The sequence below is a fragment of the Gracilinanus agilis genome, chromosome 3 (genome assembly GCF_016433145.1).
Source record: "Gracilinanus agilis isolate LMUSP501 chromosome 3, AgileGrace, whole genome shotgun sequence".
In the NCBI taxonomy this organism is placed as follows: domain Eukaryota; kingdom Metazoa; phylum Chordata; class Mammalia; order Didelphimorphia; family Didelphidae; genus Gracilinanus; species Gracilinanus agilis.
Window position 1 is genome coordinate 10630000 of NC_058132.1, and position 14308 is coordinate 10644307.

Here is a 14308-nt window from a genome sequence, read left to right on the forward strand (position 1 = left end):
CAACATCTCACACCCTACACCAAGATAAATTCAGAATGGGTGAATGACTGGAATATAAAGGAGGAAACTGTAAGTAAATTAAGTGAACACAGAATAGTATACTTCTCAGATCTTTGGGAAAGGAAAGATTTTAAAACAAAGCAAGAGTTAGAAAAAATTACAAAATGTAAAATAAATAATTTTGATTATATTAAATTAAAAAGCTTTTTTTATAAACCAAAACAATGCAACCAAAATCAGAAGGGAAACAACAAACTGGGAAAAAGCTTTATAACAATAAATTCTGACAGAGGTCTAATTACTCAAATATACAAGGAGCTAAATCAATTGTATAAAAAATCAAGCCATTCCCCAATTGATATATGGGGAAGGGACATAAATAGGCAATTTTCAGATAAAGAAATGAAAAGTATCAATAATCACATGATAAAGTGTTCTAAATCTCTAACAATTAGAAAAATGCAAATAAAAATAACTCTTAGGTACCACCTCACACCTAGCAGATCGGCTAAAATGACAACAGGGGAGAGTAATGAATGTTGGAGGGGATGTGGCAAAATTGGGACATTAATGCACTGCTGGTGGAGTTGTGAACTGATCCAAACATTTTGGATGGCAATTTGATGCCCAAAGAGTGCTAAAAGAATGCCTGCCCTTTGATCCCGGCATAGCATTGCTTGGTTTATACCCCAAAGAGATAAAAAGGAAAAAGACTTGTACAAAAAATATGTATAGCCATGTTTTTTGTGGTATCAAAAAACTGGAAAATGAGGGTATCCCCTTCAATTGGGGAATGGCTAAACAATTTGTGGTATATGCTGGTGATGGAGAACTATTGTGCTCAAAGGAATAATAAACTGGAGGAATTCCATGTGAACTGGAATGACCTCCAGGAATTGATGCAGAGCAAAAGGAGCAGAGCCAGAAGAACATTGTACACAGAGACTGATACACTGTGGTAAAATCGAATGCAATGAACTTCTGTACTAGCAGCAATGCAATGATCCAGGACAATTCTGAGGGACTTATGGAAAAGAAGGCTACCCACATTCAGAGGGAGAACTATAGGAGTGAAACACAAAAGAAAAACAACTGCTTGAATACATGGGTTGATGCAGACATGATTGGGGATGTAGACTCGAAAGGACCACACCAATGCAACTATCAATAATATGGCAATAAGTTTTGATAGACGACACATGTTAAAACTAATGGAAGTGCGCATTGGCTATGGGGGGGGCGACTTGGGAGGGTGAAGGGGAAAGTAAGAACATGAATGATGTAACCATAGCAAATTGTTCTAAAAAATAAAAAAAAGAATGATGTTGATAAGACCAGTATGCCTGGTGAATAGAGAGATGCTCACATATATGTAGCAGCAAAATATGTTAGTGCATAGAACACAAAGCCTGGAGAAAGGAAGATCTAAGTTCACATCCAGCCTCAGACACTTAGTAGCTGTATGTCCCTAGGCAAGGCACTTACCTATTGACATTGTTTTTTTAAATTTTTTAAATTAAATAATTTATTAAAAAACCTTTACCTTCCATCTCGGAATCAATACTGGGTATCAGTTCCAAGGTAGAAGAGTGGTAAGGGCTAGGCAATGGGGGTTAAGTGACTTGCCAGGGTCACACAGCTAGTAAGTGTCTAAGGCCAGATTTGAACTCAGGACCTCCCATCTCTGGGCCTGGCTCCCAATTCACTGAGCCACCTAGCTGCCCCCACTACTGACTTTTTAAACTGTAAAATAGAGATAATAATATTCCCCAATACCCAAATTTTTGTATAGATCAAATAAGGTAATACTTCCATATTGCTTGCAAAATTTGAAGCCATATCTATATAAGTAGTAGTTGTTATTTTAAAATAATAATTGAAATAATTATTTCTCTTCTGTTTGCAAGATTAATGACTCATTTGGAAATAATACAATTTCTAGGGGGGAAGAAACCAGAACTATTTAATCACTGGAGTAAAGAAATTCTTTCTACCAATGCAGGTCAGTAACTTCTCTGTAATAGCTAAGTTTACTATTATTTAGAGCAGTGATTCCCAAAGTGGGTGCCACCACCCCCTGGTGGGTGCTGCAGTGATCCAGGGGCACGGTGATGGCCACAGGTGCATTTAGGGGTGGTGAATAACTGTAAGGGGGCAGTGATAGTAAGTGAGAGGGGGCACCCTAAGTAATATTTTTTCTGGAAAGGCGGCGTTAGGCCAAAAAAGTTTGGGAACCACTGATTTAGAGGAATGACAGTAAGTGATTTACCCAAAGATATGCAGCCAATGCTGCCCAGGCTCTGGACTTACTTTCCTAACCAGGTTCCCAGAGGACACCTACCTGGATACTTCTCCCTATAGGTCTCTGAGGTAACCCCGAGGGCTTGGGCATGTCTTTATAATGCTATTTCTCATTAGTACCTATCATAAGTCTTCCCATCCTGCATTGTCAGTTGATATCAATGAATCAATTAGAGCTTATTAGCATTTAGAAATAATTATTTAATAAGACTTTAATAAGAATAGTTGGTGCAAATATTCTCCCCAAGAATTGGTAAAGAACAATGAATAACCCAAGCTCCACTACTAAACGTAAGAGTTCATACAAACTATTTAAGTTATCTAAATTCTTGTCGTTTTTATTGTTTTTTAAATTAGAAAATCAGATTACACATTTCTGTAAGCTCTTCTAGGCTTAACATGTATATGACTACAATCTGTTCTATAAAAGGAGTTTTTTCCCTGCATCTCATGATATTACAGTGAGGCCTAACCCTGAGATATTAAGGACATGCCATCAGAGTTTATATGGAAAGACAGGCTTGGCAAGAAGGCTGAATAAGAAGCTGGAACAAAGCTGGTCACTAGGTAAAGAGTTTTCTTGGCACTGAGTGACACTAAGATCTGTGATAGGAGGGTGAATGGGGCATTGGCCTATCATGATGATGGCATGCCAGCTTTATTGAGGCTCTGAATTTCATTCCAGTTGTGATAATTAGAGTAAGTCTACACTGCCCATCTTTAGATTTAATCACCAAAGGTGAGAGCACCTCCAAATTCTGGAAGGTCCCAACCCAAGTGTGCTAGAGTGAATAACAAATCAGAATTGACAGACCACCCCTTAGACGTTCTATGAGAAATGTCTATTGTGATTGGACATGCAGGCTAGGGGAAGGCACAGGAAGTGACGCATACATGACCCCTATAAAAGGAGGGAGTCGAGTGAGTGAGAGGGTCTTCTGGTGAAGAGGGCATCTGGTGAAGGACCTCTTCTGGTTCGTGGAAGAGTGTTGGAATGCTGAGACCTTGGTGAGACTGCTTTAAATATCTTCTTTGAATTCCATGTGGTGAATTTAAAGACTGACTAAATCTTCCTGAACTTCTCTTAAGAAACTTCTTTTAATAGATTGTGAATGAAGTTTTGCTTCATTCATCTTTGGGCCTCTGGCCCTCTGACTCTCAGTTGAGGGTTAATTAAATCTACCTGGATTAATTAGAGGATCTTAGTAAATTACCTACTGGGTTAGATTCTTATTTGCTTATTTCCTCTCTCTTCTTCTTAATTATAAATAAACTTCCATAAAAGTCAATTTTGACTTGAGATTATTCTTAATTGAGGATTGATAATAGTTCAATCCTCTGGCAACCATCTATTAATATATTGAACCCCCCAAAACCCTTTTCCTCCCATACATAGCCAGAGTACTGGACCTGGAGACAGAAAGTCCTTGGTTCAAATTCTACCTCAACACTGTGGCCCTGTAGATAGAGTGCTGGGCTTGGAGTCAGGAAAACTTGATTTCAAATCTATCCTCAGTCAATTATTAGTTGTGTCACCCTAGGCAAGTCATTTAACTTATGTCTGCCTCAATTTCCTCCAATGTAAAATGGGGATTAATAATGACAGGATATAATTCAAGGATGATTGTAAAGGGCAAATGATATCATATTGCTAAAGCACTTAACACAGTGAGTGGCACACAATAGGCATTTAATATTTGTTTTTTTTTTCTCCCTTCAATCTTGTATGACCATGTACAAGTTACTTCACTTCAAAGAAAGGGGCAAGAGATGGCAGGTCCAAGGCTTCCCTACCTGTGGAAATTGGTACAGCTCTAGAAAGGTCCCCACTTGGACAGAAAGAGCAGAGGTGGCTCCTCCAATAACAGCCAGGGACTTGTCTTGCCTCTCACAACTATAATTTGGGATGGTCTGGCCCTGTCCTGAGAGCCACCTCAGGGAGCTCTCCAAGGTCCTGGAATCACTGTGGTAGGTGTTGTAGATGTGAAATCCCAGGGTAGTATTAGGGAGGAGGCTGGGGTCTCTGTTGATCTCCTCCACAGCAAACATCAGGGCCAGAACCTGCTGGTAATTTTTGTGCAGCCACCTGCAGGGAGTAGGGAGAAGATCAGAGGCCAGTAACAAATCCTGGAGGACTCAACTTCAAGGAGATGCACCCAGCCAGCCATGCCAAGGTCAGATCCCAGACCCAAGACTGAGGCAGCCGGGTCTGTAGATCACAGTATCTCCTTTTCACATGACCTGCATCCCTGCATTGTTGACCCTCCTGAACTTTAAGAGGTGGGTAAAGGAGGGGGAATTTCNCCACTGCCTTAAGTACCACTGCTTCAACTCATATATTAAAGAAGTTTCCTTTATAACATATCCAGTGAGTGACTATCTAGGATTTCCATGAAGGCATCCAATGAAGGGGAATACATCAACTTCTGAGAAAGTATGGACATATTTAATTGTTAGGGTTTTTTTCCTTATACCAGGCCTCAACTTAGCTCTTTTCATATGCCACCAATTATCTATAGTTATGCTCTTTGGAATCAAGGGGAAGAAGTGAAATCTTTCATCTCTTTGAGAACATTTCAGATACTTTTATGGAGTGACCTTGAGACACTTTATCATCCTAATTGTTCTCTTCTAGAAGCTTTCTAGCAGATCAATGACCTTCTTAAATTGCAGCATTGAGACCCAAACATTGTTTTAAACATGCAGTATGGCCAGGTCGCAATTCATTCAGACTATTACCTTCCTTCTCTTGGACACCATAACTCTCTTAATGTGGTACAAGATTGTATTACTATCATTGACTGCCATATCACACTCCAATATGCCATCTTATTCCCATCAAATTGGCAAAAAAACAAAACAAAACAAAACAAGGAAGATCAATGCTGGAACAGTTGTGGAATAACAGATATATTTGTTCATTGCTAGAAAATTTTCACACTAGTAGAAATTTGGGGAAAGTAATACTGTAAGCATATAATTTTTTTAACCCCTTACTTCCATCTTAGATTGATACTGTGTATTGGTTCCAAGGCAGAAGAGTAGTAAGGGCTAGGCAATGGGGGTTAAGAGACTTGCACAGGGTCACACAGCTAGGAAGTGTCTGAGGCCATATTTGAACCCAGGACCTCCTATCTCTGGGTCTGGTTCTCAATCCACTGAGCCACCCAGCTACTCCCTATAAGGATATACATTTTTTGCCTCTTGGAATGCCTACATCTTTTGAAAGCTCTCTTCCATGCAACTGCCTATAAGAGTCCTTTGCTGATAACTCCATTTCTCATAACCCTTCCTCTACCCTCCCTTTTTTAATTAATGTATATGTATAGATAGAGAGATAGATATAAGATATATATCTTATATGTACTGATCTTTGGGTACATTGGATACATGCCAACCTCAAGATATTTGAACGAAAGGACTATCTTCTTTGTTTCCTATATACCCAAGTGGGTAGCACATAGTTATAATATTAATCAGTATTATTTACCTCACTAGTGATTGGTCATTAAAACTTTTCATTTTTTTCCATTTAATAATTCTTATTTTTTAGAAAAGTTAACATGGTTACATGATTCATGATCTTACTTTCCCCTTCACCCCCTGAATTACCCCCCCCCACCATAGCCGATGTGCATTTCCACTGGTTTTAACATGTGTCATTGATCAAGACCTATTTCCAAATTGTTGATAGTTGCATTGGTGTGGTAGTTTCGAGTCTACATCCCCAATCATGTCTGCCTCAACCCATGCATTTAAGCAGTTGCTTTTCTTCTGTGTTTCCACTCCTCCAGTTCTTCCTTTGAATGTGGGTACCGTTCTTTACCATAAATCCCTCAGAATTGTCCTGGGTCATTGCATTGCCGCTAGTACAGAAGTCCATTACATTCGATTTTACCACAGTGTATTGGTCTCTGGGTACAATGTTCTTCTGGCTCTGCTCCTTTTGCTCTGCATCAATTCCTGGAGGTCATTCCAGTTCACATGGAATTCCTCCAGTTTACTATTCCTTTGAGCACAATAGTATTCCATCACCAGCATATACCACAATTTGTTCAGCCATTCCCCAATTCAAGGGCATACACTCATTTTCCAGTTTTTTGCCACCACAAAAAGCACAGCTATAAATATTTTTGTACAAGTCTGTTTATCTATGACCTCTTTGGGTTACAACCCCAACAATTGTATAGCTGGATCAAAGGGCAGGCATTCTTTTATAGCCCTTTGAGCAGAGTTCCAAATTGCCAACCAGAATGGTTGGATCAGTTCACAACTCCACCAATGCATTAATGTCCCAATTTTGGCACATCCCCTCCAACATTCATTGCTCTCCCCTTCTCTCATTTTAGCCAATCTGCTAGGTGTGAGGTGATACCTCAGAGTTGTTTTGATTTGCATTTCTCTATTAGAGATTTAGAGCACTTTCTTATGTTCTTATTGATACTTTTGATTTCTTGATGTTAAAATTGCCTATTCCTGTCCCTTGCCCATTTATCAATTAGGGAATGGCTTGATTTTTTAAATAATTTATTTAACTCCTTGTATATTTGAGTAATTAGACCCCGTCAGACTTTTTTGTTATAAAGATTTTTTTCCCAATTTGTTGTTTCCCTTCTGATTTTGTTTGCATTTTTTTTGTTTGTACAAAAGGTTTTTAATTTAATATAATAAAATTACTTATTTTACATTTTGTAATTTTCTCTAACTCTTGCTTGGTTTTAAAATCTTTCCTTTCCCAGAGATCTGACAGGTATACTATTCTGTGTTCATTTCATTTTTTTTTATAGTTTCCCTCTTTATATTCAAGTCATTTACCAATTCTGAATTTATCTTGGTGTAGGGTATGAGATGTTGATCTAAACCTAATCTCTCCCATATTGTTTTCCAAATTTCCAAGCAGTTTTTGTGAAATAGTGGATTTTTGTCCCAAAAGTTGGGCTCTTTGAGTTTATCATACACTGTCTTGCTGATATCACTTACCCCAAGTCTATTCCGTTGATCCTCCCTTCTGTCTCTTAGCCATTACCATACCATTTTGATGACTGCTGCTTTATAGTATAGTTTAATATCTGGTACTGCTAGGCCATCTTCCTTCACATTTTTTCATTAGTTCCCTTGATATTCTTGATCTTTTTTTCTTCCAAATGAACTTTGTTATAGTTTTTTTAACTTTTCTTAATGGAAGTTTGGTTCCTGCTGTATCATCTTGCATTTTCCCATCTGGGACAGAGAACACAGGTGCTTCTCTTCTCCAACACAAAACATCAAGCCAGTGAGTGCCCAGACCATTAACACAAAGCATGTGTGATCCAAAGAAAATGTTAGGGACCTGACAAGCAGCCCAGTTTTAGGCAGGTAAGATAAATACAATCCCCATTTTACAGTAGGGGAACATGAGACTGAAAAAAACATCTTCGTGACATGCCCAGGGTAAAAACTCATTAGCATCCAAAGCAGGATTTGACTTCATATTTCTTGACTCAAAGTCCAGCATTCTACCTACTCAGACTTCTTCCTCTCTGATGAAGAAACTGAGGCCCAGCAAGATTAAATGACCTACTCAAAATCACCCAAGTAGTAAGTATCAGAGGCAGGATTTGATCCTGGGTTCTCTGATTTCTGAGCCAGTGTGCTTCCCCAAGCTGCCTCCTCAGAATAGAGTTTGTTCATCCATCCCTCATGTTCTTATTTGCTCTGATTCAGGGAGGACCCTGGGATATAAAACTATTTGGGGGACTCATGTAGAGAACACAAATGATAAGAAGACTAGTTGCAGGTGCCCAGGTCCCTTGGTTGTATCTCTTCAGTTCACATGGACCCATCCAATCTCATAAGTGCCATTAGTTACAAAGCAGTATCTGATGGGCCAATCAATCCACCCTCACTCGTGGAGGAAGCTGCACACTGCATCCTTTGGTGATTTGGGAGGGAAGCCTCCTTCATTTCATCTTCTTAAATGAAGGTAGGTACACGATTCCACTNAAAGTTGGGAGGTAGAATGGTCCCTTGTTGGTAAAGGTACATGTGTTAAGGAGGAGCTCTTGGGAGCATCCCTGCCTGGGGTTCTGCACCTGCACCTCAGCCTCTAAAGTAAAAGCTAAAAGAAAATATGTTTGGATTTCTTCTTCCCTCTTCCCAGTAAACTCCTATGGGAGCTGCCTCAAGGACCTGTCAAGCCTTGGAAACTTGTGTGCAGCTGCCACAGCAAAACTTCCAGGACTCAAAGTGGATCCTGGGTTGGATCAGGTATTATCAGCCCAGATTCATAGAGAAAGTGTGAGAATGAGTTGATAGCAGTAGGGATGGCAGCCTACTGGACTTAGGCTCTGACCTTATATGAGTTGAGCAGCAATTTCCTTCTAATCTTCGGGGCTGGAGAAGTATATGAATAGGTTATTCACATAGAGTCCAAGTTCTCCCACCTTGATGTTTGGATTGCACAATAAACTAAGAAAGGTGTGACCATCCGGACCAGATCTGGGCATCAATGTTGCTTTTTATGATAGAGTGGAAGATCCTTGAGGGCAGAGACTTTCATTTTGGTCTTTTTATCTTTAGTACCTAGAGTACTACTTGGCCATACCAGACCCTTTTGTAAATACTTGTTAATTGATCTGGTCTAGGTGATCTTTCCTAATCCCTGTGGGAAGCCGTTCTATGTATTAAAGCCTTTGGAGAAATAGGATCAAATTTAGGGCCTGTTATCTGGATTCCCTACGTGACCAATCCAGGCTGAGGCAGTCTTTGTGTTTGGTCCTGGTCACCTGAGCCCCAAAAGGCTCTGGTACCAGCAGGTAGGTTAATCCAAAATCAACTTGATCCCTCCAAGAAGGCTATTAGGAGTCATTTAGAGAAACAGAGTCTGTAACAGATATTTTATCTGGATCCCATTACAAAATCATTGGCAAGTAAAACTGTGTATATGATTTTCTGCACTGCATGTCAGGATGCAGACTGAATGGGCCATCTAAGATAAAAATCTGAGGCTCCTCTTTTGACTCAGTCTTTGATCCCCACCTTTTTTACAATTTTTATTGGAGAGCTTTGAAGTGGCAGACCAGCATCTACTGAGTTAATGATTCCTTTCCTAACAAATGTTAATTAGATAAGAGTGCATATTCAGATTAGAACTGGCTCCTTTAGGATTTGACTGGTGAGCATCTCCCTGGGATATTTCCTCTCCCAGAATTATCCCTACTAATTGATGGTTGGAATTTGGCCATTGTCTTGGTACTTATACCTTTACTCTTTAGACTTTAATGGGTTATGTATGATCTGTTACCCCTTCATAGCTGTGTTCTTTGTTTGAAACCAGTATATAATAAACTCCCAAGCCCACAGACTTTGGGACAGTATGGGCTAACCACTAGTCTAGTTGTTCTCATTTTCTTTCTCCTGCTTTAACCATCCTATGCCACCACGCCGCTCAGGACCCCAAAAAATCATATAGAGGCATGGCCCCCTATAAATCCCCACTCCTACTCTCCTTCTGCTAATTTCTTCCTCTTTCATTGTCCCTTCTGTCTACTCTTTATAGAACTTGTTATCACCTAGTTGTTCATGTGTCTTCTCTTTAAAGGAAAGAATTGTGTTTTTCCTTTTCTTTCTAAACCTTGGGCTTGACACAGTCTCTAGTACATAGTAAGCTTATCTTTGTTGGCTGTTTCATTTCTGCCCTTGTATCTGCAGCCCCTCGCTCAGTGCCTGGCAGACTGAATGATTGTGAAGTTGGACTTATTGTCTACCAAATTACCTTTTGTTGTGATGAAGATTAGATTAGTTAGTTAATTAAGTATTAAGAATGTATCTAGCAGGAAGGAGCTGGGGCTGGGAATTCCAGGATGGAATGAAGGGGCAGGAAGAAGTGACTTGTGCTCTGGGAGGGACTCCTTAGGGGTTAGCACAAACTGAGTAAAAGGACATCCTGCATCCTGATTTTCCCTGGGATCCTGTGTGGTGGTGGCATCTAGCAAAGAGTCAAGATCTTCAGTGCTGTACCAAGGGAAGAGAAGTTTGGGATCTGGTGGATAGCGTCTCAAGCAAACCCTCCCTACTTTGTACCTGAGACCACCTTGGCTCTTGGCATCCAGAGATCATCGGTGGATTGCAGTGAGAACCCCAAAGCCACATCAGCCCTTAGCTGTGCCCAAGCCTGGCAGGTCCATGTCTGAGGCAGTCACCCAGAGACTCCATTACAGCTCCTTGGGCCCTGTCTCTTTAGGTCACTAAGTTAGTGTAGAAATAAGTCATCCCCTTCCATGTGGGTTTTGTCATTAGGTTTTAAGGTTTTAGAGGAGACATCCCTATCCCACCTTTTAGTTGTTCATAATTAAAACCAGTTATAACCTGTTACCTTGCCTGTTGGATTCAAAGCCTCTGGCCCAGGGTGACAGTTGATCAACTGTCCTTTTGTCAGTTAGGAGCAGCTTGGCTGTTCTGGTCTCCATGGCCAGGTTTAGTCTCTCATAAACCCCAGTGTGTGTACCCACAAATCACTTAGTTTATTATAATATCCCTGGTGTCTCTATTACCTTTACTTATCATTTCCTACACTTTCAACTCTAAAGTTTCTAGGAATTACAGTATAGGAAGTCTAGTGATAAGTTGGAGTGTCCAGATCATAGCCAGGATGCTCAAGTACGCGGAGTTCTTTCCTCATGAAGACCAACTGCCCAAACCTGGGATGCTGAGCCTGGAGGGGAGTTGGGTGGACATAGCTACTCAATGCAAGTATCAGAAGGGCAGTCACATGAAAGAGGAATTCACGTTAGTCTTCTTGGCCAGAAATGGATAGAAGTTATAAAGAAACCTATTTAAACTTCATGAAGGGGATAAAAACCCTCTGTAGCTGTTGTACTTATCCAAAATCAATGTGGTCTGCTTCATGTGGTAGTGACTTACTCCTCTTTGGAGGGTCTCCATACAGATGCTGGACAATCATTATTGGGGAGAGCATAGAGGGAATTCTTGTCACTATCTAAGTTGGATTTCATGGCTCCAAGGTATCCTAACAGAGATTCAGTGAAAACTGAGTTTTCAGTAGGATAATTATAGGGAGCTGGAGTGCCACAGGGGGTTCTGTAGAGTGGGTGTGAGAAAAGGCGAATGGGAAATGAAAGCACTCACACCCCTGAAGCTCCACACTCCATGCTTTAATCCACACATGAACCCTCTCCCAATAATCACAGTGGTTAAGATATAGTTTTTACCTGTGGGAAAGTGAAACCCACCTAGCATAAGAAACAAAACAGTGACAAAAATAGATTCTGGGAAATGTTATCTTCTTAGAATTCTGGGAACTCAATATTTTCTTCTAGCAGTAAACAGACAGACACCTGGAGCCATGTCCTTGATTACCTCAGTCCCCCTATCTCACATTTTCTCTTCTCTAAAGTTGTATTCCTTTACTGATCTTGCTCAAGAATGCTAGAGGGTAGGGGAACAAGGCAAAGAGGACTTCCCTGCATTCTCTACATCTCCCCCTCTTTTAATTTAAAAGCACCACACCTGGTACACTGGAAAGAGAGGGGGGAAAGATGTCAAAAAGGGGAAGATTACCCTTTTGAGTTCTCTACATCCCTCTCGTCATTGTGCTGTAAGTCCTGGACATGGTGGGCTAGTAGAAGGAGGGCTTCATATACAGGATGAATCAGAACCAGGAGGCAAAGACAGAGAAAGAGGTCCATTACAACTAAGAGAATAAGAGCAAGGAAGTTTTGCATTGCTCCAGGCATCAGTCCACAGGAACCCAATTATGGATATCAGCCATGCAGGAGGGTGGCAAATCCTAATGAATACTTTTACAATTAACAGTGTTCTACAAATCATCCAAATTCAGTAATACATTGGTCAGTTTCCACAAATGAGCTTAAAATCTTAAAGTTTACATCAATAACATAATATTGAACAGTAACAAGCTACATAAGTATACGTATAATCAAATTGCAACTTCTGAGATAACTATAGGATCTGAACCTCAGAAGCCAATTCTAATACATCATCTCTAAAAACAAAAAGCATTAGTTGTCCCATCCTATGTACTCACTGTTACTCTTTAATTACATCTAGCAGTCAAATATTACAAATCATCTCTTTCTCTTTCTTATCAACACATCATACTTTCCTGTTTGTGAGTATCTTTAATATGAAAAAAACATACCTAATAATCCCTCTTTTAACTATATTAACTATAAAATTAAGCTCTGTAAATCATTTGTCTCTGATAATTGGGAGGCAGCAGACTTGATATATGAAAATCAATATCATAGCAATAAACCAATATATTCTGAATCTTGTCCCACACTTTTTCCCCCATAAAAATTACTCAACAATTCATAGGATCAACATGAAGAAATAAGTTAGATAGAACATAGTACAATGAAAAGTGATTATTTTGTATTGGGAGGACCTGGATTCAAATCCAGTTTCTGTCTCTCACTAGCTATATAATCTTAGGTAAAACTTCTTTTCTTGAGACTCAGTGTCCTCATTGGTAAAATAAAAATGCTGAACTAGATGCCACCTCTGGCCCATTCCAGCTTTATGATCTTATGAGACAAATTAATCAAACTCAGATCAATTAATAAAAACATTTATTAAGTGCTCATTTGGGAAAAGGTGCTCTGGTAGGTGTTGGAGATACAAAGGCAAAGAATAAAGTAGACCTTGTCTTCAAGGAACTTGAACCATAATAGGAAACACAATATAAGTGCATTAATAAGTTTGGTACAAAGCAGAATATCATAAGCCTTTTGTTTCAAGGTAGGTCCCTTCTCTAATGCAGGTTCCTTAACAATAGCTACTTTCCATCTGTCTTAGGTGGAGATGAGTGGCCCACTAGTGGGATGAAGACAGCGAGGAAGTATAGTGGAAGATGAGAGAGATGAGCAGGGTAGCAGAATAGAAAAACTAAGTATGGATGGAATTGAGTCTGTAAAAAGAGACAGAGGCGCAAGGAAATGTGGGCAGAGGTAGGAGGGAGGGAGTTTCTATAGGACAGCAACTTAGGAAAGAAGGGATGTAGCAAGGCGGGTTTAGATAGCAAGCACTAAGCCCAGGAAGATCCCAAGGATGGCCAGAACTCAAGGAATGAAAGAAACAAAAATCTTGCTTATTGTGAACAAAAGGGCTGGATCTGAAGGTCTCTATTCCTTTGAGAAAAGTGGGGAAAGTCAAAAGGAGGACTTAATTTGTGGAGAGGTGCAAGGGGCAGGTATCACCAAGGTATTGAATTACTACTATTTTCAACTAATGTAGATGTTTTATCCAGTAATTTTCATGGCCTTGGAACAGTATCGGGGGCAAAGTTCTTGGCTCTAGAATCTGCTTTATTTCTTAACCATTCTAAGGTGTTCCTGTCTGCCCTTAGCAGGATCACATAGCACTTGGGAATAAAGATGCAGCCCAGTAACCCCATACTGGAGGCCAAGATGGCAAACACCTCCATGGCCACCATGGCCTTGCCCTTGGAACTCTGGTATGTGGGGAGGAAGCAGACCCACACACTGCAGAATACCAACATGCTAAAGGTGATGAACTTGGCTTCATTGAAAGTGTCAGGAAGATTCCTGACCAAGAAAGCCACCATGAAGCTACCCAAGGCCAGGATGCCCATGTAGCTCAGGACACAGTAGAAGGCAATTACAGAGCCTTCCTTACACTCAATGATGATGTGGCCAGGTTCTGAGTGAGTGTCTGTACCTAAGAAGGGAGGTGAGGTCCCCAGCCAGATCCCACAGAGAATCACTTGGATCATAGAGCAGATGAGGACAAGACAATTGGCCACACTAGGTTGCAGCCATATCCTGATCCTACTCCCTGGTCTTGTGGCCTTGAAGGCCAGAACCACCATGATGGTTTTGGCCAAAACAGAGGAAACCGCCACTGTGAAAACGACTCCAAATGTTGTCTGCCGTAAAAGACAGGTTACTGTGGTGGGACGGCCAATGAAAAGCAAAGAACAGAGGAAGCAAAAGATGAGAGAGATGAGGAGAGTGTAGCTGAGAAC

At 40.4% G+C, this 14308-nt stretch overlaps 2 protein-coding genes across 2 annotated transcripts in view; both read right to left on the minus strand.

Annotated features, from left to right (window-relative positions):
- LOC123242903 (vomeronasal type-2 receptor 26-like) overlaps positions 1 to 4389 on the minus strand; it is a 43471-nt gene extending 39082 nt beyond the window's left edge. Inside the window, exon 1 of the mRNA XM_044671019.1 lies at positions 4096 to 4389. Coding sequence (XP_044526954.1) covers positions 4096 to 4350 — 255 coding nt within the window. The 5' untranslated portion in view covers positions 4351 to 4389. The remainder of the gene's footprint in view (positions 1 to 4095) is intronic.
- Positions 4390 to 13576: 9187 nt separating this feature from the next.
- Positions 13577 to 14308, minus strand: part of LOC123242904 (vomeronasal type-2 receptor 26-like) — a 27231-nt gene continuing 26499 nt past the window's right edge. The window contains exon 7 of the mRNA XM_044671020.1: positions 13577 to 14308. Within this exon, the coding sequence (XP_044526955.1) occupies positions 13577 to 14308 (732 nt within the window).